Source organism: Spermophilus citellus, assembly GCF_964194105.1.
Source record: "Spermophilus citellus genome assembly, chromosome: 14".
NCBI lineage: Eukaryota > Metazoa > Chordata > Mammalia > Rodentia > Sciuridae > Spermophilus > Spermophilus citellus.
In genome coordinates, this window is record NC_138194.1 from 105,621,321 (window position 1) to 105,648,308 (window position 26,988).

The 26,988-nt window shown below is 44.1% G+C and overlaps 1 protein-coding gene across 1 annotated transcript; it reads right to left on the bottom strand.

The window, feature by feature from the left end:
* Positions 1 to 3,368: 3,368 nt before the first annotated feature.
* Positions 3,369 to 26,321, bottom strand: ZNF251 (zinc finger protein 251; the record flags this gene model as incomplete). Its single annotated transcript, XM_081266391.1, has 5 exons — positions 3,369 to 5,612; positions 23,951 to 24,064; positions 24,458 to 24,678; positions 25,334 to 25,510; positions 26,260 to 26,321. The coding sequence occupies 5 exons, from the start codon at positions 26,319 to 26,321 to the stop codon at positions 3,979 to 3,981; spliced, it is 2,208 nt and encodes a 735-aa protein (XP_081122517.1). The 3' UTR covers positions 3,369 to 3,978.
* Between the last annotated feature and the right edge of the window lie 667 nt (positions 26,322 to 26,988).

Here is a 26,988-nt window from a genome sequence, read left to right on the forward strand (position 1 = left end):
TTCAGGTCCATGATGCACTGAATGGTGTGAACTACCATCTAAGTGGCATGAACCATCACCTCCAATCCCTGAAATGGCACAAACTGTGACCTCCCACCCCTAGGAGACTCATACCCTATCCTGCCCAGAAATGGACCCTTGGCCAATAAAAAAGTAACAGACCACTCCCCCTGCTCATTCTCTCTCTCTCTCCCCCACTTCTTCTCTTCTGTGACCGGCTGCTACGTTCCCACTAATAAAATCTTGGACAGGTAAATGGTTGTTTGGCTTGTTGAATTTACGGAGCTTTTCCACCGCTCCTTACAGTTACCAGAGATTGAACCGAGGGGTACTTAACCTACTAAGCCACATCCCTAGCCCTTTTTACTTTGAGACATGGTCTCTAAATTGCTGAGGCTGACCTTGAACTTGTGATCTCCTGCCTCAGCCTCCAGAGACCCCGGGATTACGGCTGTGCCACGGCACCAAGCCAGATTCAGTAATTCTTCATTTATGCTATATTTATAATTTCTCTTTTTTTTCCTTCCTGTGTGCCTTCTCTTCCCTGCTTTTCTTCTTTTTGATGATGGTGGTCAGGGGAGCATTTTTTTTTTCCTGTGGTGCTGGGGATTGAACCCAAGGGGTTGTGCATGCAAGGCAAGCACTCTACCAACTGAGCTATGTCCCCAGCCCTGTTGTTTTAAAAGATCTGATTCTAGATGTTTTTAATCACTCCACATGCTTGTTTGATGTTCCCGTTGAACTCTGGTCACCTTGGCCTCCCAGCTCCATCTTCTTGAGTCAATTCTGTCAGGTGCCTCCTGGTGCCAGTGGGTGGAGTTTTTTCTAGCTTCACCTTGATACAGCGGGGATAGTTCTTTGGGGCTGCAGCTTCCACTGCCACCCTAGAATCACCCCAACTTCATCATCTCTGCAGAGGCTGTAAGCAGACCTCACAGCTGCCATAGCACCAGTTTCCAGGCGTGGCACTCTGAGTTTCTTTATTTTTTGGTTATACATGATAGTAGAATGTATTGTGACATACAATACATACATGGAGTATAACTTCCCATTCTTGTGGTTATACACAGAGTTTCTTTTGTCCTCATTTTTAACCATGGGGGTGTTCCCTCACTGTCTTGATGCTCAGCCAACCTGCTGTGGACCCTGCTAACATCCTAGTTTCAGGGTCCATAGTAAATAAAGGCCAAGTTAGGCCAGCCCTGCCCAAGTCTTCCCTCCCGCACAATCATGGTATGTGTGGGCATTTTGAGAGGGACCTCACTGTGGGCTCTCCAGTAGGTGAGGAAGGAGATTTTTGTTTGCTTGTTTTTCACAGTATTGGAGATTGAACCTACCACTGAACTACTTCCCCAGCCCTATTTATCTATTTTTTATTTTGAGACAGGGTCTTCCTAAGTTATCCAGGCTGGCCTCTTGCCTCAGCCTCTCAAGCTGCTGAAATTATAGATGTGCACCTCTATGTCCAGCAATAAATTATTTAACCCAGCATATTCCTGAACAGAACAAGTCTGAGTGCTGTGTGGTGTTTCCTTTTCTCCCTTCCTCCCTCTTTCTTCCTTCCCCAAACATCCTAGACACGTATTCTGCATCATGTGCCAGAGAGAAAAGGTATAAGAATGGCACATGCCTGTGATCCCACTATTCAGGGATCACAGGCTGAGGCAGGAGGATATAAGTTCAAGGCCAGGCTGGGCAATTTAGCAAGACCCTGTCTCAAAAACAAAACAACAACAAAAAACAAAGAGCCAAGTGTGGTGGTGCATGCCTGTAATCCCAGCGGCTTGGTAGGCTGAGGGAGGAGGATCATGAGTCCAAAGCCAGCTTCAGCAACTTAGTGAGGCACTAAGTAACTCAGTGAAACCGTGTCTGTAAATAAAAAAATACAAAATTGAGCTGGGGATGTGGTTCAGTGGTTGAATGTCCCCGAGTTCAATCCCTAGTATTAAAAATAAAAAAGGGCTGGAGATGTAGCTCAGTGGTAGAGTGTTTGCCTACCACGGGTGAGGCCCTGGGTTCAATCTCAATACCAAACAAACAAAAAACCCTCACAGAATAATAAAGGGCATATGATAGACTCTGGCTACAAAGAGCTCCCAGCATAATGTAGAAGTAGGTAGAAAAAGTGAAACAAGGTGGTTGCTATGGTGATGCAGAATACAAGAGTGGAAGCTACTCCTTAGATCAGATGCTGTGCCCGAGGTCAAAAAGAGATCATAGCCCTTCAGATGAGCCACTGTCAGCTCCATGATTTGCAGATCCTTCCACTGGGACCACATCCAGAAGAGGTTCTGGCTTTAAGAAATTTATAGCATGAGACATAAAACAAGTTGGGGGAATAAGTGGAGCAAACCACGGAACCAATGTCAAACCAAACACAAACATGACCCCAAGTTCCCTAAGAAAACACTAAGGGGCCGAGTATATGGCTCACATCCTAACAAGCGCAGGGCCCTGGGTTCATCCCCAGCACTGAAACACAAAACAACACGGTAAGAGCAGAGTCATTAAGGAAGGGATTTTGAAAGGTGATCTGATGGTGCTGGGGATGGAACCCAGGGCTTCATATACGACAGGCAAATCCTCTACCACATAGCTGCATGCTAGTCCCAAAGGGTGATGTCCCACTGGGCATGGAGGGAGTTAAGTAGAGGATAGAAAAGATTCTTCCTACAGACTCGGAATGGAAATCAGGGTTTCAAGGGCCCTCATGCCCTTAGACTCTCAGTAAAACTCTTTCTTAAAAAGTTAAGATTACTAGTGACCCAGCAATGCAAATGAGACATTTAAAGGAACTGAAAGGTTAGGTTCACAAAACAGATTGTAGTTACATGTTTATAGGTACTTTATTCTTATATGCTATAAATGGGAACACTCAAAAATCCCTTAATGGCGGAATGGATGAACAGCTCCATCCATATATCCATAACATGGAATGCTGCTGGGCAGTAAAAAGAATGAACTACGGATACATGCAACAACATGGGTGACTCTCCAATACATTCAGTAAAAAACACCAGATTGAAATGGCTCCACAGGATGAGAGTCTGGGGATGGTGAAGCCACGGCAACAGAAAACAAAGCAGGGTATGCAAGGTTAGGGCTTCCCATTTGGGCATGGAGAGCTGTGGGTGCTGAGGCAGGTCCTATGCTTGATTGTGGTGACTGCACACCATGTGACTCTGAAACCCACAGAGCTGTATGCTAAAGAGTGAATCTTATTGTATGTAAACTGTTGGCCCTTGGGGTTGGGGTGTAGCTCGGTGGTAGGTCACTTGCCTATATGCTCAAGGCCCTGGGCTCTATCCCTAGCACTTCAAAACAAGCAAACAAACAAAGAAAAACAAAAATAACAACAAGCCTGGTTGTTTCTTGGTGTGTCTTAACTGCAGTTATTTCCTCTCCTATTTTCTCCGAGCATTGTGAGGATTTTCTTTCCTTTTTGCAGCTCTTGAGAATGGGGCTTCATAGCAGCCTGGCCTCATTGGCCCCGAGGCCTCTGCTCAACTGCAGATCTCAGAACTGAAAACACATCAATCTTCACTCCACAAATGCCGAAACTGGGCTCCAAGGGAGGAAGGACACCCTGCCTGCAGGCTGGTAAGGGAAGGCTCACCCTGCCCAGCGGTACTGGGACTGGGTATTCCCAATAACAAGCTGAGCTCAGGCAGGAAGGAGACACAAGGTAGTGACACCTTGGGGCTGGAGCCAGTGGCTCATTATTGGTGCTCCCCCTCCTCTCAATGTCTGAAGGTGGAGCGACAGGGGTCACCCTGAGCACAACAATGACCTCTATACAACAGTATTTTCCAGATTGAATTCTCTCATGTTTACTTTCAAATTTAATGACTTTAATAGTCATCCAACCTGTTTATTTTGATTTGCTGGTAATATGTAAACCCTCTTATTTAACTTTCATTTTGCTAGCCTATCCAACATAAAATGAACAATTGCTACACTGTTTCCTAATTTTATAACTTAAAAATGTCTCTCTTGGAAAATCTTTTTAATTTGAATAAAATATCTTTCAGAGCCATCATTTAGAGAGGGCTTCTCTCCAGCATGAGCTACCTGATGTTGAGTAAGGGCTGAACCCCCGCTGACAGCCTTTCCACATTCTTGACATTTATATGGTTTCTCCCCAGCGTGGCGGCTTCTCTGGCACTCAGTGGGTTGTGGGGTAGGGCTGAAAGTCTTCCCACATTCACTGCACCCCAGGGATTTCTCACCAGTGTGGATTGTCCAGTGCAGAATGAGGTCTGCACCATGGCTGAAGGCTCTGCCACGTCGCTCTCCAGTGGGCATCAGGCTGGGGCCACCCTTTCTACGCTGGCGAGGATTATCTCCCGTGTGAATGTGCTGATGCTGTGTGAGGGTTGACCTCCGGCTAAAGGCCTTCCCACAGGCCCGGCACTCATAGGGCTTCTCGCCAGTGTGGACACGCTGGTGCAGGGTGAGTTGGGAGCTCTGGCTGAAGGCTTTCCCACACTCAGAGCACTGATATGGCTTCTCCCCTGTGTGCACTCTGCGATGCTGCACGAGAGTGGAACTCCGGCTGAAGGCCCTGCCACACTCACCACACACATAAGGCTTCTCTCCAGTGTGAATCCGTGTGTGTTCAGTAAGGTGAGAATTGAAACCAAAGGCCCGGCCACACTCCTGGCACACATAGGGCTTTTCTCCAGTGTGGACCCTATGATGGAGGAAAAGGCTGGAGCTCTGGCTGAAGGCCTTGCCACACTGACTGCACTTGTGGGGCTTCTCCCCAGTGTGAATTCTCTGATGCTGAATGAGGCTGGAGCTCCGGCTGAAGGCCTTGCCACACTGACTGCACTTGTGCGGCTTCTCCCCAGTGTGGATCCTCTGGTGCTGAGTTAACTGGGGGCTCTGGCTAAAGGCCTTGCCACATTCCTCACACTTGTGAGGCTTCTCTCCTGTGTGAATGACGCGATGCTGAATGAGGCTAGAGCTTCGACTGAAGGCTTTCCCACATTCACTGCACCCAAAGGGTCTTTCTCCAGTGTGAATTCTCCGATGCAGAATGAGGTAGGAATTGAGCCCAAAAGTCTTCCCACATTCTTCACATTTAAATGGTTTGCTGCCAGTGTGGACTCGGCGGTGCAGGATGAGGCTCGCGCTGTGTGTGAAGGCTCGCCCACACCAACTGCACTCATAGGGCTTTTCCCCTGTGTGGCGTCTATGATGTCGACGGAGGTCTGAATTATATTTGAAGGTTTTACTGCATATATCACATTTAAAGACTCTCTCTCCTGTTTTATTCCTTTGAAGTCTAACAACATTTTGGTTTGTATTTAAATGCCTATCAACATTTAAAGAACACTCCTGGACACTCTCTCTTGGAGGCTGCTCCCTACACAGGACAGATTCCTCTCTGAAAACTCTCTTGTGTAGATGGGGTTTCTTCAGACTCTGGCCAGCAGTGTTTCCCAGGCTCCCTTCTCCCTTCCCCTCCAGGTCCCAAGGATCCTGGAACACAGGTGTCTGTGAATTGGCCCTTGAGAATCTTCTTGATACAAATGCTGGCCTCTTCACATCTTCAGAACACTCCTGGTTTAGAATGGACAGTTCCTTCTCAGTCCCAGTATCAGAATCTGTTACACAAAACATAAAGGAATTACTAGAGGACACCACTGTTCAGCAACATTCTTACACAGATCCTTACTTGGAAGGCAGATGTTCCAGTAGCAGATGTGCTATGCATGACTCAGGAGCACAAGAGGCAAAATGGCCAGTCACAGGATGAAAGCTCAGTCCACCAGGTACCACAAGAGGGGAACTCAAACAAATTATGATTTTTCACCTATCAAACTAGCAAATGAATCTGCTAACAGGCTGCTCCAGGTAAGGAACACAATAGGAAGCCAGAGAGCCTCTGGTCTCTGTATATTGAGGAAGAAAATCAAATACTTTTTTTTTTTTTTTTAAAGAATGAAATAACACAGAGGCTGGGATTGTGGCTCAGCAGTAGAGCGCTTGCCTAGCACTTGCGAGGCTCTGGGTTCGGTCCTCAGCACCACATAAAAATAAATAAAATAAAGGCATTTTGTTCAACTACAACTAAAAACATAATAATATTAAAAAAATGAAATAACACGGATAACGGAAACTATTGAAAATACAGAACCATCTCCTGCAGCCTATGTGGTCGGAAGATCCCAGGAGCATGCGTGGCCTCAGAGGGAGCAAGAGTCAATGGGTCAGCAGTTGCAGAAGGCAGGCCTGGGTGAGATGGAGAGCCACCAAGTCAGGAATGCAAGGAGCCTGCCACAGCTAGAGCAAGAAGGGGGTGGAGGTTCCTGTGCTGCGTTGATTCCCACACAGAGAATTAAAAGAATAATTCCTGTCCTGTACTGTGGGATGGACTATAAATAAATAGAGCTTTTTAAAGGGAAAGTTGGTAATACATAGCAAAAGAATTAATATTACACACCCTTTGTTCCCAAAATTGCTCTTCAAGAGTCTATGCTAAGTCAACAGTCATTTGCACAAAGAAATGATAATTATGACCATCCCTGAAATGTTCTCCCTAATTATGGGGAAACAAGAAAGAATCCAAATATTCAAAAAACAGAGGACAGGGCTGGGTGTGGCACAGTGATAGAGCACTTGCCTGGCATGCAGGAGGCCCTAGGTTTATCTCCAGCACTGCAAAAAAAGAAAGAAAAAAAAAAATAGAGTATTGTTTAAGTCAGCGATAGACAAGACATATAATGGAATACCTTTCTGACATTATAATTATATAATAGAAGAATATATAGTTAAAGGAAAAGTCTATGACATAAACTGAAAAATCAGTTTCTAAAATAATACACACAGCATAAACCAACTTTAACTGAAAATACATATGGAAGATAAGTGCTATTTCTTCCTTAAATGTGTGGTATAAGCTGGCAAAACCATCTGGGCTTGGCATTTTCTCTGAGATAGGAATTTTGTTTACTGAACCAATTTCTTTAATACTTAAAAGATTATGTATTAACGCTTTCTTTTTAAATTTTTTTTATTTTTTAGGTGTAGATGGACACAACACAATGCCTTTATTTTTATGTGGTGCTGAGGATCGAACCCAGGCCCCGCCCGTGCTAGGCGAGCACTGTACCGCTGAGCCACAATCCCAGTCCCTATTTTTTTAAAGAGAGAGTGAGAGAGGAGAGAGAGAGAGAGAGAGAGAGAGAGAGAGAGAGAGAGAGAGAGAGAGAGAGAATTTTTAATATTTATTTTTTAGTTCTTGGCGGACACAACATCTCTGTTGGTATGTGGTGCTGAGGATCGAACCCGGGCCACACGCATGCCAGGCGACCGCGCTAGGCTTGAGCCACATCCCCAGCCCTGTATTAATGCTTTCTTGTGTCAACCTTGACAAATTGTGTTTTCTGGGCAAATTGTGTTTTATCTCCATATTAAAACTTCTTGGCATAAATGTGTTCAGATGCCTTTTTATTACAGCCTATGGATCTGTATTGTGGCCCCTTTTTATTTTGGTCATCTGTCCCTTCTTTTGTTCTCCATCAGTTATGACCAGAAAATCATAATACACTGCTATTGAGTGAAATAAAGACCTGGGCAAGTGAATAGATATGGTATACTTATGGGCTAGAATATTCAGATTACAAAGATATCCACTTTTCTTGAAATTGATTCAATGCAACCTCAATCAAACTCCCAATTTTCTCATTTCACAAAATGATTCTAAAAGTAAATGCCAAGGGTCCATCACTGAGGCAGACAGTGAGGTGGGAACACTCTTGCTGTTGGATATCAAGACTTATAACTTTTTGTTATCATTGTTGTCTGCAACACTGGGGTAAAAGGCAGGGCCTCCTATATGCTAGGCAGGTGCTCTACCATATCACCTTCCCAAGGCTTAAAAATCTACCATGTTGCAGATTGCAAGTAAAGACAAATAGAGAACGGGAGAGAAAATTTCTAGATGTGGGTTTTTGCACACATGCATGTGGCTTATGTGTGTACCTGAGAAGGTATCTACTCTTCTCACTTCAAGGAGCAGGAGTCTTTCCATCTCCTTCTGAGCACCAGCGGGCAGATCAAGGTCTTGGGTTCCTCCCCCTGGCTGGACTATGCTGAGGGCCCACTTTCTCCCACAGAGGACCAATTATGGCTAGCTGGAGTTGGAACCTACACATTTATCCACTTTAAGCCAAACTTCTCTCTTCTTAAAATAGCTAATAGCTAGCTACCTTCTTTCTTTCTTTTTTTAAAAGAGAGAGTGAGAGAGGAGAGAGAGAGAGAGAGAATTTTTTAATATTTATTTTTTAGTTCTCGGCGGACACAACATCTTTGTTGGTATGTGGTGCTGAGGATCGAACCCGGGCCGCACGCATGCCAGGCGAGTGCGCTGCCGCTTGAGCCACATCCCCAGCCCAACTACCTTCTTTCTTTACCTTCTTTTTTTCCCTTCCTTCCTTCTGTTCTGGGGATGGAATCCAGGGCCTCACACATATAGGCAAGTGTTCTGCCTCACCCCTTTTTAAATTTTTTTTGTAAGATTTGTGTGTGTGTGTGTGCGCGCGCGCGCCCACACGTGCACTGAAGATTGAAATCAGGAATGCTCTACCACCAAGTTACATCCCCAGCCATTTTTCATTTTTGAGATACCAACTTGCTAAGCTGCCCAGGATGACCTTAAATTAGTGATCCTTCAGTTTCAGTCTCCTGAGAGTAATTACTGAGATTCCAAGTGTGCGCCACCACACTCCTTAGACTTGAAGTTATTTTTTTTTAATAAAATAATAGGATACATACAGCATGAAAAATTTATACTTCTCTGTTTGGAAATCTCATTACTTAAAATACTATATTAAAATAAAGAAACTCTCTTGGAAATCTAAGTATACTTAAAAATGATTGCTTTTTTTCCCAAAAATCCAAGCTAATGGCATTGTTACTAGGTACATATATATGAAAAACAGATATAGTACATTTTAATCTATAAGAATCAGACTGGATTTTTTTTTTTTTTTACGTACCAGGGATTGAACCCTAAGTCCATTAACCACTGAGCCACATCTACAGCCCGTTTAATTTATTTTTTATTTGAAACAGGGTCTCACTAAGTTGCTTAGGCCTCACTAAATTGCTGAGGCTGGCTTTGAACTTGTGATTCTCTTGCCTCAGCCTCTGGAGCAGCTGGGATTACAGGTGTGCATAACTGCACCCAGCAAAATTGTGTATATTTCTTAAATTGGGTTTAATAATAAAGCAACTCCTATCTAAATAGGGGTTCAGTGCATTAACATGAACTGTGAACATGAGCCATTACTAAAATGTGATAAAATCGTTTTTTTAAAAAATGTACTCTTAAGCCAGGCACAGTAGTGCATGCCTGTAATCCAGCGGTTTAGGAGGCTGAGACAGGAGAATCACAAATTCAAAGACAGCCTCAGCAACGACGAGGTGCTTAACAGCTCAATAAGACCCTAAATAAAATACAAAATAGGGCTGTGGATGTGGCTCAGTGGTCAAGTACCCCTGAGTTAAATCCCGGTTACGGCGCCCAACCCAAAATGTACTATTATAGAGGAATCCAAACAATATTGCAAAATTACTGTAGACAAACTTTGTCTATATCATCTTTTTGAGGGCAACTTGAAGGTTGATGTTATTAAAAATTTTTTTTTTTCAGTACTGAGGATTGACTCCAGGGGTGCTTTACCACTGACTACATTTTCAGCCCTTTTTATTTTGAGACAGGCTCTTGCTAAATGCCCAGGCTGGCCTCAAATCCAGTCCTCCTGCCCCTGACTCCTGAACTGCAGGGATTAGGGGTATCCATTACTGCAAAAGGCTTCCAAATGATATTTATGTATGTATGTATGTATGTATGTATGTGTGTGTATGTGTAATATATATATATATATATATATATTTTTTTTTTTTTTTTTGGTGTTGCTGGGGATTGGACCCAGGGCGCTGTGCATGCAAGCGAAGCACTCTACCAACTGAGTTATATCCCCAGCCCCCAAATGATTTTTAATGTATGTTATATCTAGGATCTGGAATGCCCACCAAAGGCCCATGTTGAAGTTAACCCCCAGCTGGTGGTGCTATTGGCAGGGAGTAGAACCCTTACGCAGAGGGACCTGGTGGCCGGCGGCAAGGGCTTTGGGGACCTGGCCCTTCCTCTCTTTATGTCCCAGCTGCCACAACTGCTCAAGCCTTCTCTGCCACACACTCCTGCCTTAATGTGCTGTGCTGCCATAGGCCAAGGCAGCAGGGTCAGATAATGGTGAGTCAACAAATCTTTCCTCCATTTAAGTTGATTTTGTCACAGAGACATAATGCTAACACAACTTCTCACTGTATCTTGCAACCAATGCAGGTTTGTTTTTTGTCATTCTTAAATGATTCAAGGGTCTTCAGGTTATTTCAAAATAGATAATATTTATGCTCCTATTTATGTAAAGGCTTTAAAAATTAGAACTGATGGGCTGAGGTTGTGGCTCAGCGGTAGAGCACTTGCCTCACATGTGTGAGGCACTGGGTTCAGTTTTCAGCACGGGACATAAACATGAATAAAATAAAGGTCCATCAACAACTAAAAATTTTTTTAAAAAATTAAAGCTCATCTCTAAAGTTCCCTGTTATGAATATTAATTAGAATAACTACATGCCCTGCTCCCTGAAGGTGAGGCGATTACTCCTCAAACCGTACCAGTCCTCATCATGCTCCTGGGAAGATGGAAACCAATGAAAACCATCTTTTCCCTTCTAACACCTCACTCACAACCCACCCAAGAGAATCAGGCACCAGTGCCTGTCCAGGGCCATCTCATCTGAGAAACTGCTAGCCCTGAAAACCCTGCAGCATGGACTCCAGCAAGTGATACCACCCAGAAATGCACGCCGGGTCCCGGGGGACAGAGCCACCACTGAGCTGCAGAGTGTGTTGAGGACAAGAGCACCAACAGGCCAAAACAGTCCTAAAAGATGGTCTTCTCTGCACGAAGGGGTCTGTGACGTCTATCCCTGGGGCAGATACCACAGCTAGGGTTCACTCAGCGGGCCCAGGAAGCTCTAACCACTCAAAACTGCTTGCAAAATTAGCATGGCCAAGGGAAATGCCAGTAGCATCCAGATGGTGGAGGGATGTGCTCACTATATAAAATACTTAACAAGATGTTGGAAGAAAGCATTACCCATAAATTTTAGATAACCCAGAATCGTGACTGACAGCTCACTGTGAGAGGAAAAACCTGGCAAACTGGCATTAGTCTGAATGCTAGGTGTCAGGCCCCCAAAGCATATGATACTAGGTAACCTAGTAACAACTTGCTTGCATGTAACTATGTTTATAGAATGCTACTTAAAACCCATCAAAAAAGAGACACAAGGTGGAGAATTGAGATTTTATTTGCTCATAGGCTCATTATCCTAATACATTGGGTAATAAATAACATGCAGATAAAAATACATGAGGGCTAATGATATGGCTGGCAGTGGAGCACCTGCCTAGCATAGCATACATGAGGCCCGGGGTTGAATCCCCAGCATTGCAAAGAAAAAAATATAAGATGAAAATAATTTAATATCATAGAACATTTGCAAATCCAGACAGCTTAGATGGTGCAGAAAGGTCGACATTTCTGTCCAGCTTCAGCATTTTTTTTTGTGGGGTGGTGGGGGGACCAGAGATTGAATTTAGGGGCACTCAGCCACTGAGCCACATCCTCAGCCCTATTTTATATTTTAGACAGGGTCTCATTGAGTTGCTTAGTACCTCACCATTGCTGCGGCGAGCTCTGAACTTGTGATCCTTCTGCCTCAGCCTTGTGACCTGCTGGGATTACAGGCCTGTACCACCATGCCCAGAGTGCTTCAGTATTAATTCTGATTTTGATTTTGTGCTGGAGATTGAACCCATGGACATCATCACTAAGCTATACCCCTATGCCTCTTTTGAGACAGAGTCTAAGTTGCCCAGGCTGGACTCAAACTTGCAATTCTCCTGCCTCAGCCTCCTTAGTCACTGGGATTAAAAGCATGTGCCACCATAACCAGCTCCATTCTTTTTCTCATATGAGTTCCTTGATGCCGGCATAAGACGTTTTTAGCTAATAGCCTGTATTGGTGAGCTTTGTGTTATTATAACAAAATACCTGAGGCAATTAACTTATAAAGATAGCATTTTTATTTAGCTCGTGGTTCTGGAGGTTCTAGTCCAAGATCAGGCAGACCTCTTGCTTTGGCCCTCTGGTGAGGGCACCAGATGGCAATGGCAGAAATGTGTGGCAGAGGCAACTGCTTACACCAGGAGCAAGGAAGCAGAGAGTACTGGTAGGGTCCCCTAATAACTTGAGGGTCTCCCACAAGCCCCCACCTCGCAACTGTGCTACCCAGGGCACCAAACTTTTGACACAAGGCCCTCTGGAGTACATGGATCCACCGTAGCCCTATCCAACCCAAGCTCTCCAACTACTCCCTCTGCTTCGTGGGGTCACAAGATCACTGCTTCAAGCCCCAACCCCACCAGCTGCCTGACTAAATGCACAAGTGGACTAAGCCACCAGCGTGGAACTTCTCTCCTGCCCATACCCTGGACCCTAATGGTAGATGCTCCAGGTCCCCAATCCTTGCCCTTCTTGCTGACTAGCCTCTATGGCCTTGGGGTATCCCCAGGACCTATGAGCAATAAAATCTCAATTCCTGACCTGTGTCTCACCTCCCAATGATGTGTGCTTTCCCAAAGAAAACCCCAGAATACGTGATGCCTGGAGGAAGGCACAAATTTCACCCTGAATCTTAATATGTGCTCAGGAAATCATGCATCAGGGTGGTACAAGTGTCAGAATAGATGAACCCACAGGGACACATCACCTGGAGTCCACAGCCACCATGGGGTCTGCTCTTATGTTGCAGTCCCTGGGTTCTGACAGTGCATGCTGGATCCACCACTGCAGTACCAGAGTCCCACTGTCCCCAAGTCTCTCTGTGCACCCCACCCCTCTTCTATTTCCTGGTATCCATTTGTATTTTTCTTGTGTCTACAGTTTCAACTTTGTAGGAGTGTCACTGTGGAATATACATGCAACCTTTCAAGCTGCCTCTTTCCTCTAGTTATGCACACTTTTAGACTCCATCACTTCTCCTCATAGCTTGGTAAGCTCACTTCTTTTTAGCCCCACATATCATTCCATTCCATTCATCTATTAAAGAACATCTTGGTTGCTTCCAACTTTTAGCAATTATGAATAAAGTGCTTATAAAATTTGTGGACAGGTTTTGTGTTTCAGTTCACTTTGGATAAACACCAAGACTGTGAATGTGATCTTTTGTATGTGTGTGCACTTCTGGCCAACATCTTCCATGGCAGCCACAACACTGTGCATTCCAACAATAGAGGCACATTCTGCTGTTCCCCATCCTCGCTGATACTGGGTGCTGTCAACTTCCTGGATGTGCCATTCTAAAAAAGCATGCAGTGGCATCTCACTATGGCTCTAATTTGCATTCTAGTGACACAACAAGCAGCACCTTTACACAGGACTGCCATCTGTGTGTCTTTGGCCAGGTGTCTGTTCAGGCCTTTTGTCTATTTCTTTATTTTTATTTTTTAGTTGTAGATGGACACATCTCTGAGTCTATGAAAATTCTTATTCATTGTCTTTTGTGAAAGTTTTGGTTTTGGTAGTGGTGATTGAACCCAGGAATGCTCTACAACTGAGCTTCATCCTCAGCCTTTTTTTTTTTTTAAATATCTTTTAGTTGTAGATGGACACAATACATTTATTTATCTTTATATGGTGCTGAGGATCGAACCCAGGGCCTCATAAATGCTAGGTGAGTGCCCTACTACTGAGCCACAACCAAAGCCCCACGTCAGCCTTTTTTGAGATAGTGTCTTGCTAACTTACACAGGCTGACATCAAATTTGTGATCTTTCTGCCTCAGCCTCATGAGTTGCTGGGATTACAGATGTGTATAATGCTTTTGATGTCACATTCCCAAACTTACTATAAAACCCAAGCTCAAATCTACATTTTCTCTTATCATCTAGGAGTTTTATATTTAGGGCTATGAATAGTCTGCTATGGACTGAACTGTGACCTTCAGCTTATTTAAAGTCTTAACTTTCAATGGCATTTGGAGATGAGGCCTTTGGAAGGTAACTGGGAGTGGGGCCCCATTAGTGGATTAGTGCCCTTTTAACAGAGACCAGAAGACTTCTTTTCTCTACCAGATGAGGACACAGTGAGAAGATAATCATCTGTGAGATAGCAAGAGAACCCTCACCAAAAACTGACAAACTGAGAGACTTCCAACCTCCAGAACTGTAAGAAAATGAATTTGTTTAAGCACTCAGTTTATGGCATTTTGTTACAGCAGCAGACTACGACTTGCTGAACCCATTTTGTCCCAGTATTCCAGATGTGGAATACCAATAAACACTCAGATGGAGTTATAATATAAAATTATGTAATATATAATATTAAGATTAGGGGCTGGGGATGTGGCTCAAGCGGTATCGCGCTCGCCTGGCATGCGTGCGACCCGGGTTCGATCCTCAGCACCACATACAAAGATGTTGTGTCTGCCGAAAACTAAAAAATAAACATTAAAAAAATTCTCTCTCTTAAAAAAAAAAAGATTAATATAACTATGTGTAAAGTCTAGATTATGATTTCCAACCTATTTCAATGAACCTGTTTTAATTTCATTGACACTGTCACAGAACAAAAACCTTGGGACTTTTTTTTTTTTTAATGATCGCTTTATTTTTATGTGGTGCTAAGGATCAAACCCAGTACCTTGTGCATGCTAGGTGAGTGCTCTACCACTGAGTCCCAGCCTCAGCCCTAAAACCTTGGGACTTAATGGGTCTTTTGTGTGTGGTACTGGGGATTTAACTCAAGGATGCTCTACCACTAAATCGCACCCCAGACCTATATTTTTGAGACAGGATGAAAGTGAATTTGCAATCCTCCTGCCTTAGCCTCCTCAGTGCTGGGATCATGGTGCGCCTCTGGTAGAGGGCATCTACATTGATTTTCTTTGCATGCGATCATCTGATAACTACAGGCTCTCTATTTTGCTTTAATAGTCTATGTCTAGTTCTTCAGCAGTACAGTGAACCTTGCAATCAAATGGTATGAGTCCGATTTTGATTTTGTGCCTTTCTTTCAATACTGAGTTAGTTATTCTAGGTCTCTTACCTTGCCATATAAACCTCAGAGTCATTTTTTTAAAATATTTTTTTTAGTTGTAGTTGGACACAATACCTTTATTTATTTATTTATTTATTTTTATGTGGTGCTGAGGGTTGAACCCAGCTCCTTGCACATGCTAGGCAGTGCCCTACCGCTGAGCCACAACCCCAGCCCCCAGAGTAAGTTTTTTGACATCCACAAAATAACCTACTGAGATTTTAATTGGAATTGTGCTGAATTTATAGATCAAGTTGGGGAAAGTGACTTTTTTTCTTTTTTCATCTTTTTTTTTTTTTTTTTTTTTTGCGCAGTTACTGGGTACTAAACCTAGTCTTGGGCATGCTAGGCAAGTGCTCTATCACTTAACTACATCCAGAACCTTTTTGAGAAGCTTCTTACTAGCTGGCCAGATTGTTGGCTTCGAACTTGCGATCCTTCTGCCTCAGCCTCCTGAGTAGCTGAGATTCCAGGTGTGGGCCACTGTAATGACTAACACCTTGTCAATATTGAATCTTCCTATCCATAGATGGCCTATCACCTAGACAATGGTGTCATCTGTAAACAGTTATATTTCTTCATTCCCAATATGTAATAGCCTTTATTTCCTTTTCTTGCTTTATTCCATTAGCTACAGCTTCCTGTAGGGTGTTGAAAAGCAGTGGTAAAAGGAGTCATTCTGGCTTTGTTCCTGATCTTAGAGGAAAAGCTTCAAGTTTTTTCCCATTAAAAAATTTTGCAGGTATTTTTTTAAACCAAGTTGAGGAATCCCCCCTCTATACCTAAAACTTCTGAGTTTTTATCATGAATGTTGAATTTTGCCAAATGCTTTTTCTGTATCTATTGATATGACCATGTGATCTTTCTTCTTTAGTGTGAACTACATTGATGTTTCAATGTTGAACCAGTTGTACATACCTGAGATAAACTCCACTTAGTCATGGTATACTTCTTTTTATATATTACTGAATCTGATTTGTTAATATTTTGTTGATAACTTTTACATCCATATTCATACTTGTCCACTGTTTTATTTTCTTGTAGTGTCTTTGATTTTGCTAGTATGATAATGCTGACAACACAGAATGAGCCAGGAAGTATTTATATCCTCTGGAAAAGAGGAGAAAATAGCATAATTTCATACTTAAATGGGACAGAATTCACAAATGAACCCATTTGAGCCAGGGAACTGTTTTGGAAGATTAATTGTTGACTCAATTTCTTTAATATACATAGACCTATTCAGATTGTCTACTTATTGTTGAGTTTGGAGAGACTGATTTTCCAAGGAATTAGTTCAATTCATCTAAGTTATCCAATTTGTAAGCAAAGTGCTGTTTATTATATCCTTTTGACCTCTCCATGTCACAAGAACCATTCATTTCTGATATCAGTGATTTGTGTTCTCTCCGTCCTTCTTGATCTGGATAGATGCTTATCAACTTTATTGATCTCTTCAAAGAACCAACTCCTGGTTTTATTGATTTTTCTCTACTGATTTCATGTTTTTTTAAAAATATTTTTTAGGTATAGATGGGCACAACACAATGCCTTTATTTTTATGTAGTGCTCAGGATCGAACCTGCGTCCTGCCTGTGCCTGTAGGCGAGCGCTCTACCACTGAGCCACAATCCCAGCCCAGATTTCCTGTTTTCATTTTCACATTTATTATTTCTTTTCTTCTGTTCACTCTGGATTTAATTTTCTCTTCTTCTCTAGTTTCCTGAGGTAGAAGCTTAGAATATTGAATACAGGGATTGAACCCAGGGGTACTCAATCACTGAGCCACATTCCCAGCCCTTTTTCATATTTTATTTAGAGTCAGGGTCTCATGAGTTGCTTTAGGCCTTGCTAAATTGCTGAGGCTGGCTTTGAACTCACAATCCTCTTGCCTCAGCCTCCCAAGATGCTGGAATTACAGGTTTGCACCACCATGCCTAGCTTTTAAGATCTTCTTTTCAATAAATGCATTCACTGACCTGAATTTCTCATCATGTTTTCACTCCAGTCCACAGAATTTGCTAGGTGATATTTTTATCTTCATTTAATTCAAAATATTTAAAAATTTCTTCAGAGTTCTTCTTTGACTCACCCATTATTTAGAAGTATGCTGTGTAGCAAAACATGTAATCCTATAATCCCTGTGACACGAGAGGCTGAGGTAAGAGGACCCCAAATTCAAGACCAGGCTGCGCAACTAAGTCTTGTCTCAAGATTATAAAAAAAAATAAAAAAGGCTGGGGAACACCTGGGGCTCAACCCCCTGTACTGGGTTGGGCGGAAAAAAGCATGCTCTTTATACTCCAAAATTTTAGCATTTTCTACCTATATTTTTGTTATTAATTTCTAGTTTTAATATCACTGTAGTCTGACAGCACATGTTGTACACTTTCTTTCAGTATTAGGGATTGAACCCAGCCTTTCAGTACTAGGGATTAAACCCATTGATCCACATCCCAAGCAGTTTTTGAGATTTGTGATCTTCCTACATCAGCTTCCTGAGTAGTTGGGATTACAGGCATGTGCCACCACATTTGGCAGTCTATCCTTTTAAACACATCAAAGTGTGCTTCAGGCATAGAGTATGGTCTGTCTGGTGAACATTCCAAGTGAACTTCAGAAGACTATAATCCGGGCTGGCAGTGTAGTACAGGGGTAGAGCACTTGGTCAGTATGCAAAAAGCCTTGGGTTTGATCACCAGCACCATAAAAACAGAACAAACCTGCTGTTGTTAGATGAAGGAGTCTGTGGATGTCTATCCCAGTGATGAATGGTAATGAGCTCAGTTGTGTCATCCTTGTTTTCTGCAGATGGATCTGTCCATTGTAGATAGAGACAATAGCTGGAGTCTCCAACTATAGTACTAGATTCATTTCTTTCCCCTAGCAGGCCTATCAGATTTTGCCTTTTGTTTTCTGTTGCTGCTGTTAGGTGCACCAGGAATTGCTGTCTTTTTGATGTATAAACCCCTTATCATTATGCATTATTCCTCTCTTCCTGGTGCCTTTCCTTGCTCAGAAGTCTGCTGTGACTGAAAATAATGTAAACATTCCCTCTTTCTTTTGATTCCTATTAGCATCTTTTTCCATGTCTTTACTTTTAAGCTATATGCATTTTTATGTTTATAAGAGGTTTCTTGTAGAAGACATAGTTAGGTCTCGCTTTTGACCCACTCTGATGGTCTCTATCATCTACTGATCAATGAAGATTATTTTTGTCCTTAAAAAAACAAAAAACAAAACAAACAAACAAAAACAAGACAGGGGCTCACTATGTTGCCCAGCCTGGCCTTGAACTCCTGGGCCCAAGCAATTCCCTTGCCTTAGCCCAAGCAGTGGGAACTACAAGTGTGGGCCAGCCACCACACCTGGCTGACCACTGACATTTAAAATGACTGTTGAGTTGGGCACAATGACACACACCTGGAATCCCAGAAGCTCGGGAGGCTGAGGCAGGAGGATGGAGAGTTCAAAGCCAGCTTCTGCAAAAGCAAGGTACTAGGCATCTCGGTGACATCCTGTCTCAAATAGAGCTGGGGATGTGGCCCAGCGCCTTTGAGTTAAATCCCTGATACCCCCGCAAAAAAAAAAAAAAAAAGACTAATATTGTTGAAATTAATATCTACAACATTTGTCCCTGTTTTATATATTACAGTTGATCTTTGCTCCTGTTTGTCTTCTATATTTTTTTCTGCATTTTCTGGTTTAAAAAATGGTTTCTTCACTGCTGGGGATCAAACCTAAGGCCTTATACATGTTATACAAATGCTCTATCACTGGGCTACCCAGTCTTATTTTGTGGTTTTGAGTATTTTCTATTACTCCACTTTGTCTCCTTGTCGCCATATTCATTATACTTGTCTTGTACTTTTGTTTTTAATTGTTTTTCTATCTACACTTACAACTAATCCAAGTGTGCCTTCAAATAACATTATACTCAAAACCCTGACCAGTCTATTAGTGAGTCATCAAAGGCATCTGTCATTACTATTACAGTGTTTTTCATTTCTAGCATTTTTTATTCTATTTTAGAATTTCAATCTCTCTGCCTATATTATATATCTGTTTTTGTATATCATACATTTTCCACTAAAGCCTTAGTCATATTAGTTTTAAAAAAATCCCTGATCTGGTAATTCCAACACACTTGCCAGTTATGACTCTCATTCTAATGCTTGTTCAGTCTCTCCACTCTGCATTTTTCTCCTTTCAGTGTCTTACAGGTCTTTGTTAAAAGGCAGATGTGACAAGCTGGGTAAGGGAGCTGCGGCACCCATGCCTCAGTGCTGCCATGTTGGCTGTGCAATGAGGCATGCAGCACCATAAGCCTGTGCTCCTGGGCCCTCACAAGGTCAGGGAGAACAGAGTGCTGGGCTGGGAGCTTCCTTGCTCAGGTCAGGCAGGCTCTGGCAAGGCCATCTATGTAGAGAACAGCTTTGTGAGGAATAGTGCTCTGACATATTTCAGAAGTTTCTTTTCCCTTTCCCCTGACAGAAGCATAGGGAGATTTCCCCCAATGTTCACTGTGGGATTCATCACACTTCTGGCGGTAAAAACAAACAAACAAACAAACAAAAACCCACCCTCAAACGTTTATGAGCCTCTATGACAGGTCTCCTGTCCAACTGTGATTGATCCAAGAGTCACTGATTTTCCAGTTTGTTCAGTTCTTCACTTGTTAGAATCCCGCAGCAACTTCTACGCTCCTTACATGTGAAGACAGCAAAAAGTATTTTTTTCTTTTATTTTTTTCATAAACTACATACAGATGGTTCCTCAACTGTTAGGTTTTCATTACTGTGATGAAATACCTTAGATAGGTAAATGGAGGAGACACTTATTCTGCCCACAGTTTCAGAAGTCTCAGCCCATAGTCACTTGGCCTGTGCTCTGGGCCTGTGGCAGCAGTACGCATTGTGGGAGGAGCCTAGCATGGCAGCCTGTTCACTCCATGGCGGCCAGGCACAAAACAGAGAGGATGGAGTGGGTCCCAGAGACTCTCCAGTGGCATTCCCCCACTGACCTTGCTTCTTCCCCCAAGCCCAACCTCCCAATGGCTCCTCAGTTTAGCCTTTTACACGTTGACCTTTGAGGGATAATGCAGATTCAAAGTACAGCACTAACTTCCCAGGGTTCTGCATAAAACTTTTTCAATCTTATGACAGCATAAAGTGATATATATTCAATAGAAACTATATTGTTTCAGATTTTGAATTTTTAATCTTTTCTTGGGCACTATGATCTCTCTTACAGTGCTGGGCAGTGGCAGAAGTCACAGCTCCCAGGCAGCCACAAGATCACAGGGCAACAACTGTACTCTCCAGTGTGCTGTGCTGCTAAGCTGGCATGTTTGGTAGGTTAGATGCACTAAGTGATTTCCAACTTATGATGGGTTCATCAGGACATAACTCTGCTGTTAGTCATCTATGACAGTTTAAAAAGAAAATTATAATATTGTCTCAAATGTACACAGATATATTACATACAACTTTACCATAAAGGATGGAAGGGATGGTTGAGATTTATAATGAATTAGTACATGAAAGGCAAAAAAGAGAAATAAAAAAGGATCCTGTTTCAAATTAAAAAAAAAAAAAAAGGGCTGGGGATGTGGTTCAGTGGTAGAGTGTTTGCTTATCACACATAAGGCCCTGGGTTCAATCCCCATTCTCTCTCTCTCTCTCTCTCACACACACACACACACACACAACGAGACATTAAATATTAATAGATTAAGTACTACAATTAAAAGATAAGGGGCTGGGGCTATAGCTTAGTGGCAGAGTGCCTGCCTAGCACAGGTGAGGCACTGTACTAAAAAAAATAAAAATAAAGGCATGTTATACTTCTATAACAATAAAAAAATTTTAAAAAGGCTCAGTGGTACAGCACTCGCCTGGCACGTGCAAGGTCCTAGGTTTGATCCTCAGCACCACATAAAAATAAATAAATAAATAAATAAAACAAAGTTTAAAAAAATTAAAAAAAAAAAAAAAGACCTTACCTTTTATTTGTAATGCTATTAGGAAGAGCTATCTTAAGTGTAAAGACAGAGGTTGAAAAAAGTGGACGAAAAAATATATGCCATGCTAACAGTTAAGGCTAGAATCGGTGGTGTATGCCTGTAATCCCAGCGGCTGGGAAGGCTGAAAAAGGAGGACAGAGTTTTCAAAGCCAGTCTTGCTAAGCAACTCATTGAGACCCCGTCTCTAAATAAAATACAAAATAGGACTGGGGATGTGGCTTGGGGGTTGGTTGAGTGCCTCTGAGTTCAATCCCCAGTACCAAAAAGAAAAAAAAAGAAAAAAAAAAAAAGAATAAGGCTAAGGCTAGAACTGCTATGACATATCAGATGAAATAGAGTCAGAACCAAATATATTACCAGAGATGATAAGGGATCCTCTTATCCCTAAAAATGATGATTAGAAGTGAAAATAATACAAATAACACAGCTTCAAAGTACATGAACCAGACACTGAGAAAATTAAAGACAAGACAATTCCACAATCACATGTGGGTATTTTAACACCTTCTCTTAGTAACTAAAGAATAACTACATTGTTGGGTGTGGGTGTACACCTGTAATCCCAGGGGCTCAGGAGGCTAAGGCAGGAGAATCAAGAGTTCAAGGCCAGGGCCAGGTTTGTAGCTCAGTGGCAGAGCAGTTGCCTAGCATGAGTGAGGCACTGGGTTTGATTTCCGGCACCACATAAAACTAAAATAAAGGTATTGTGTCTATATACAACTGAAAAAAAAATTATAGAGTTCAAGGCCAGCCTCAGCAAAATGGAGGTGCTAAGCAACTCAGTGAGACCCTGTCTCTAAAAAATACAAAATAGGGCTGGGGATGTGGCTCAATGGTTGAGTATCCCTGAGTTCAATCCCCAGTACGGGCCCCCAAAAAATAAATAAATAAATACATAAATAAAATAACTACACATAAAATGAGCAAAGGGCTGGGGGATATCTAAATAGTACCATGAAGCACCTTGACTTAATTGCTACTTGAACTCATCCCTTTTTTAAAAAAATATCTTTAGGGCTGGGGATGTGGCTCAAGCAGCAGCGTGCTCGCCTGGCATGCATGCGGCCCGGGTTCGATCCTCAGCACCACATACAAACAAAGATGTTGTGTCTGCCGAAAACTAAAAAATAAATATTAAAATTCTCTCTCTCTCCTTAAAAAAATAAATAAATAAATATTTTTAATTAATTAATTTTATATGTGGTGCTGAAGATCGAACCCAGCACCTCGAATGCGCTAGGCAAGTGCTCTTCCACTGAGCCCCAGCCCATTGAACCCACCCTTTTTACATGCATGCAGCATACTTACTGGGAGAGACCCTAGAGTCATAAAATAAGAGTAAGCAAAAATGAGAAGAATGAAGTTATACAAGAATAGGTTCCCTGACCCTGATAGAATTAAATGACAAGTCAACAACAATAAGAAATAGGAAAGTACCAACTGTTTTGAAAAGTAACACACATCCAACTAATCATTGGGTCAAAGAAATCACAAAACATAATATCTTGGACTAAATGATGACAAAAATATAACATTAAAATTTTCCAAAATGCAACTACAGCCATGCTTTCAGTCTTATAACTCCAACTGTCTATAAAAAGAAGCATCGAAAGTCTACGATTTTAGCACCCACTGCCAGAAGCAAAAGGCTTCAAACAGGTGGTTTTGAATGTGCATAAACTTGGGGCATATTATTTACAAGAGTCTTTCTGAGTAACTGGAAGACAAGCTCCAGCCAACAGAGAAATGATGCAGAAATTTCTGATAAAAGGTTCAACAATTAACTAAAAGGTAAAAAAAATTATATACTTAACAGCAAAAAACAACAACATCAAAGGTGGGGCTAGGAGTAATAGTAAAAGGTAAAGGAATTACATGTTCTGACAGTGTAGAGCAATAAAATAATAAAAAAATGAGAGGAAGGAGGAGAAAAAGGTAGAAAGCAGAACAAGCCTCAGTAGCTGAGGTAGAGAAGCTAGATCCAACAGAAAAAAGTACACATTTAAAAAAATATCATTGCTGGGCACGGTGGCTCATGCCTGTAATCCTAGTGGTTCAGGAGGCCAAGGCAGGAGGATTGTGAGTTCAAAGCAAGCCTCAGCAAAAGTGAGGCACTAAACAACTCAGTAAGACCCTGTCTCTAAATAAAATACAAAATAGGATGGGGAGATGTGGTTTGGTAGTTGCGTGCCCCTGGATTCAATCCCCTGTACCAAAACAATAAAAAAAAACTATTGACTCAGGAACTGTGACTTCACTCAGGAGCTGAAGCAGTAGGAAGCTTGAGTCCATAAATTCAAGACCAGCCCACAACACACTGATAGTGAGAGAGCAAAAGCATGTGCACATGAGGACACAGGTCTCAAGAAGGAAAGAGAGAGAATACTACTGACCAAACTGAGGTATAGGAAAGAAAAGGTGAAGAAGAAAAGGACATGACAGGCAACCCATAGTTACTGTCAAAAGAAAGCCAGCAAGAAAGAGTATTATGTAAAGAAGAGAATGAAGGTGCCACAAAACGCGTACAACGGGCACTGGGCACTGCATACATTTTCTAGAGTAAAGCAAATGGAGCAGTAAGGGAAGCCCTTGTAAACAAGGAGCACATGCCACATGTCTGTGGTGACTGCATCTGCTCTTGGAGAGGATGGCCTAAGCACAACAACCCAACCGCCCTCACTGCTGCAATGAGGGTAGAACTGGGAGGGGGGGTTCCGAGGATTAGCCTCCCGCCCATTCTCACCTGTTCGGCAGTTTTTCAAGACCTCTGATTCTTCAGCCCCCAGAAGATCCATGACCCACAGCTCCTCACCTTGCTCCAGCTGGGAGATCAGCTCTGGCTTAGGGACAGGGAATCCTGTTGAGAGTGAAAACCTGGGTGAGCCTGTGCGGCCTCTGCCCACCGGGTCTCCCAAGCCAGGTGAGAAGTGCCTGCTTGGTCAGGGAAAGCCAGGGGCTTAAGTGTTGTTTTTTTTTTTTTTTAAGGAAGAATTCATCCTGTTCTCCTGTGGGGGGGGGGGGCACCACCACTGGGCCACTAGCAAAGGGAGTGAAGTCCCTCGAATTGGGCAGCAAGGCTCTCTCACGGCCAGTCTTCCTTCAGCAGAGATCAGACTGGTACCCGGGGATGAGGGCAGGACCTTCTTTTTGGGATCCAAAAAGCCAAAGCAGCCCAAGAGCCCCTTAGAGAGGCACCCCCTCCCCCTGCCCCACCCCCGCTCCAGAAGCCAGAGGGAGATGTAGTTCTCACCTAGGGAGGCCACGTTCCCATAGTTCTCCAGCATCACATCCCGGTACAGCGCTCGCTGCTGGGGCCCCAGCTGCTGCCCCTCCGCTGGGGAGAAGTACACTGCCACGTCCTGGAAAGTCAGCGGCATCGCGCCCGGGGACCGCACGGCGCGCTCCTGGATACGGATTCGCGGTCCGAGGGGGCTGTGGAGCCAGGACCCGCTAAGCTCAGAGCCACGACCCCTGCGGAAGGACGTGGGTCCACATTATCAACTCTTCGGCTTCCCCCACCTCAGAGCTCACAGGTCCGGAGACGGCTTCCGACTGCGGATGGCGGGGAAGAACGTCAAGTCTCCCGGCCGGACTCGGCTGCCATCCCCGACGCGACCGCCATGGAATCCGAGAGAAAGCAGGGGGCGCCACGGTCTGCGGCCACCCAGCTCTCCCTCAGGAGACTTGGGCGTGTTCGGCAAGAACAGCGGAGACGCGACCAGAGGAAGGAGGCAGCCTGCATTCTCGCAGAGGCCTCCTGGGGCCAGCGTGTACCCTCTCCACACCCTAGGACCGCTCCCGCCAGTGTGCAGGAGGGCCGGCGGGGCGGGAGCTGCAGCTCCGGCCGTCCAATCTCGGGCCTGAGGCTGGCGTGCCGCGCCCTGAGGCCTCCCGCTACCCGGGGCGGCGCGGCGCGGCGCGGCGCGGGCGAGCTTCGAGGGCCCAGCCCCAGCGTGGACTGACGCCCCGGTCTCACCCCCGCCCGCAAGGCCTCGTACTCCCCGCAGCCTCCGCCCGCCTCTCGGGTGGTCGGTCGCGGGCGCGCGCCCCAGACAGGCTCTGAGAGCCGCCTGTGCCCCCTACCCCAGTGTCCCCAACATCACTAGAGCCCTCGGCCGGAACCTGCCTGCCGGCGCGTCCAGCAATCATCGAACTCGTTCGCTTAGTGCGTGGCTTCTCGTGACACCCTCTCAGCTGCCGGCCCGGCCGCCGCCGGCTACCTGCACTGCGCGAGGAGCCACGAAGAGCCTCACCTCGGTGCCGGCTTGCAGGAAGCGTCGGGCCCCAAGACCGAGCTCGGCAGCTAGCAGCAGCGTAGTGCGCCGCCCAGCCGGAGACGGGGCCTGGGAGCGAGACGATCTAGCTGCGCATGCGCAGGCAGCCCTTCCCTGGAGACCGAGAGCCGGAAACGGGGTGAAGCCCCGCCCCGCGCATTTCCGGGGCTGGTCTAGGACTCCAGGGAGCCAAGCCATCGATGGTCCGCGGACTGCGGGAGGGGAAGGGCGGTCCTGGCCTACCCGCGGCTTCAGCCCGCCGGGTGCTTCATCTCCGCAGTCTCCCGACAGTGTCAATAGGTTAGTTCAAAGTAGCACTTGGTAAAATGGAGGAGGTAGTACGGCGGGGTTACAGGGAAGTAAAAATAAGATGAAGCTAAGGGATGACCTTGACGCCCCAAATTGGCTATGCACAACCTGGGGGTGTGCTGCGGCTCAGTGTGCAGCGCTGGCCTGGATTTTGGGGACCCATTTCCAGTGCTGCAAAAAATAAACCTTACAAAAAGACGGCAGGGCGGGGGCTGGGGTTGTGGTTCAGCGGTAGAGCGCTCGCCTAGCACGTTCGAGACCCTGGGTTAGACTCTTGGCACCATATAAAAATAGATAGATAAAATAAAGGCATTGTATTAATAACTAAAAATGTTTAAAAAAAAAAGCGCACGATTCGGGAGGCTGATGCAGGAGGATTGCAAATTAAGAATAGCCTAGCCAATTTAGACATGTCTTAAAATAAAAAAGGGTTGATTGGAGATATAGCTCATGGGTAGAGAGCGCTTACCGGGCAAGCACAAGGCTCTTGGTTCCATCCCCAGCACTGCAATAAACAAACTCTGAGGCCATGGTTAGCCCTTCCCTAACAGTTCTGTAACTTATGAATCCACTTTGGTGTTAACGATATTAGTAATTAAAATTGGAACAGAATAATTTGTGATTACCACAGTCACATCATAAGTATCAGTAAATTAAAGGTGATGAAAAAACTGATGTAGCCTGTGAATTTATTCAACAAATTCTGATATTGTAGAATTTACAAATATGAGCAGTCTGTGTTAATGGCATAGCTTGCTCACCACAACAACTTTCCAGCTTCCATGTTCTTTTATGCACTGTCCCATTTTAACAAGAACCCTAATAGGTCAGTTTCACCAGAAGTCCCCTTAAACTCAAGTTTTCTTATCCATCCACTCCCCCACCAGCTTCATGGCCTATATGTCCCCATGTGCCTGGGCTGCCACCTCCCCTCTGCCTTCTGAGGTGGTCCTGGGTAGTTGACCTTACAAAGCATTACATCCTGAATACAGTTTTCCTTAACAGTTTCTCTCCCTCCTTAAGAAGCAGACAGGAAGACTGCTAAGTGAAGGGTCAGTTCTCTGCAGGGTACACCAAAGCCCCTCTGTGAGGTGGAACATGGTATTTCCTGCTCCCCTGACTCCTCTGCCTCTGCCTCTGCCTTTTCAGTGTGTGCCTAGAGCCCTGGCCAGTGGAGGTAAGGGCTGTAAGTTTGTTT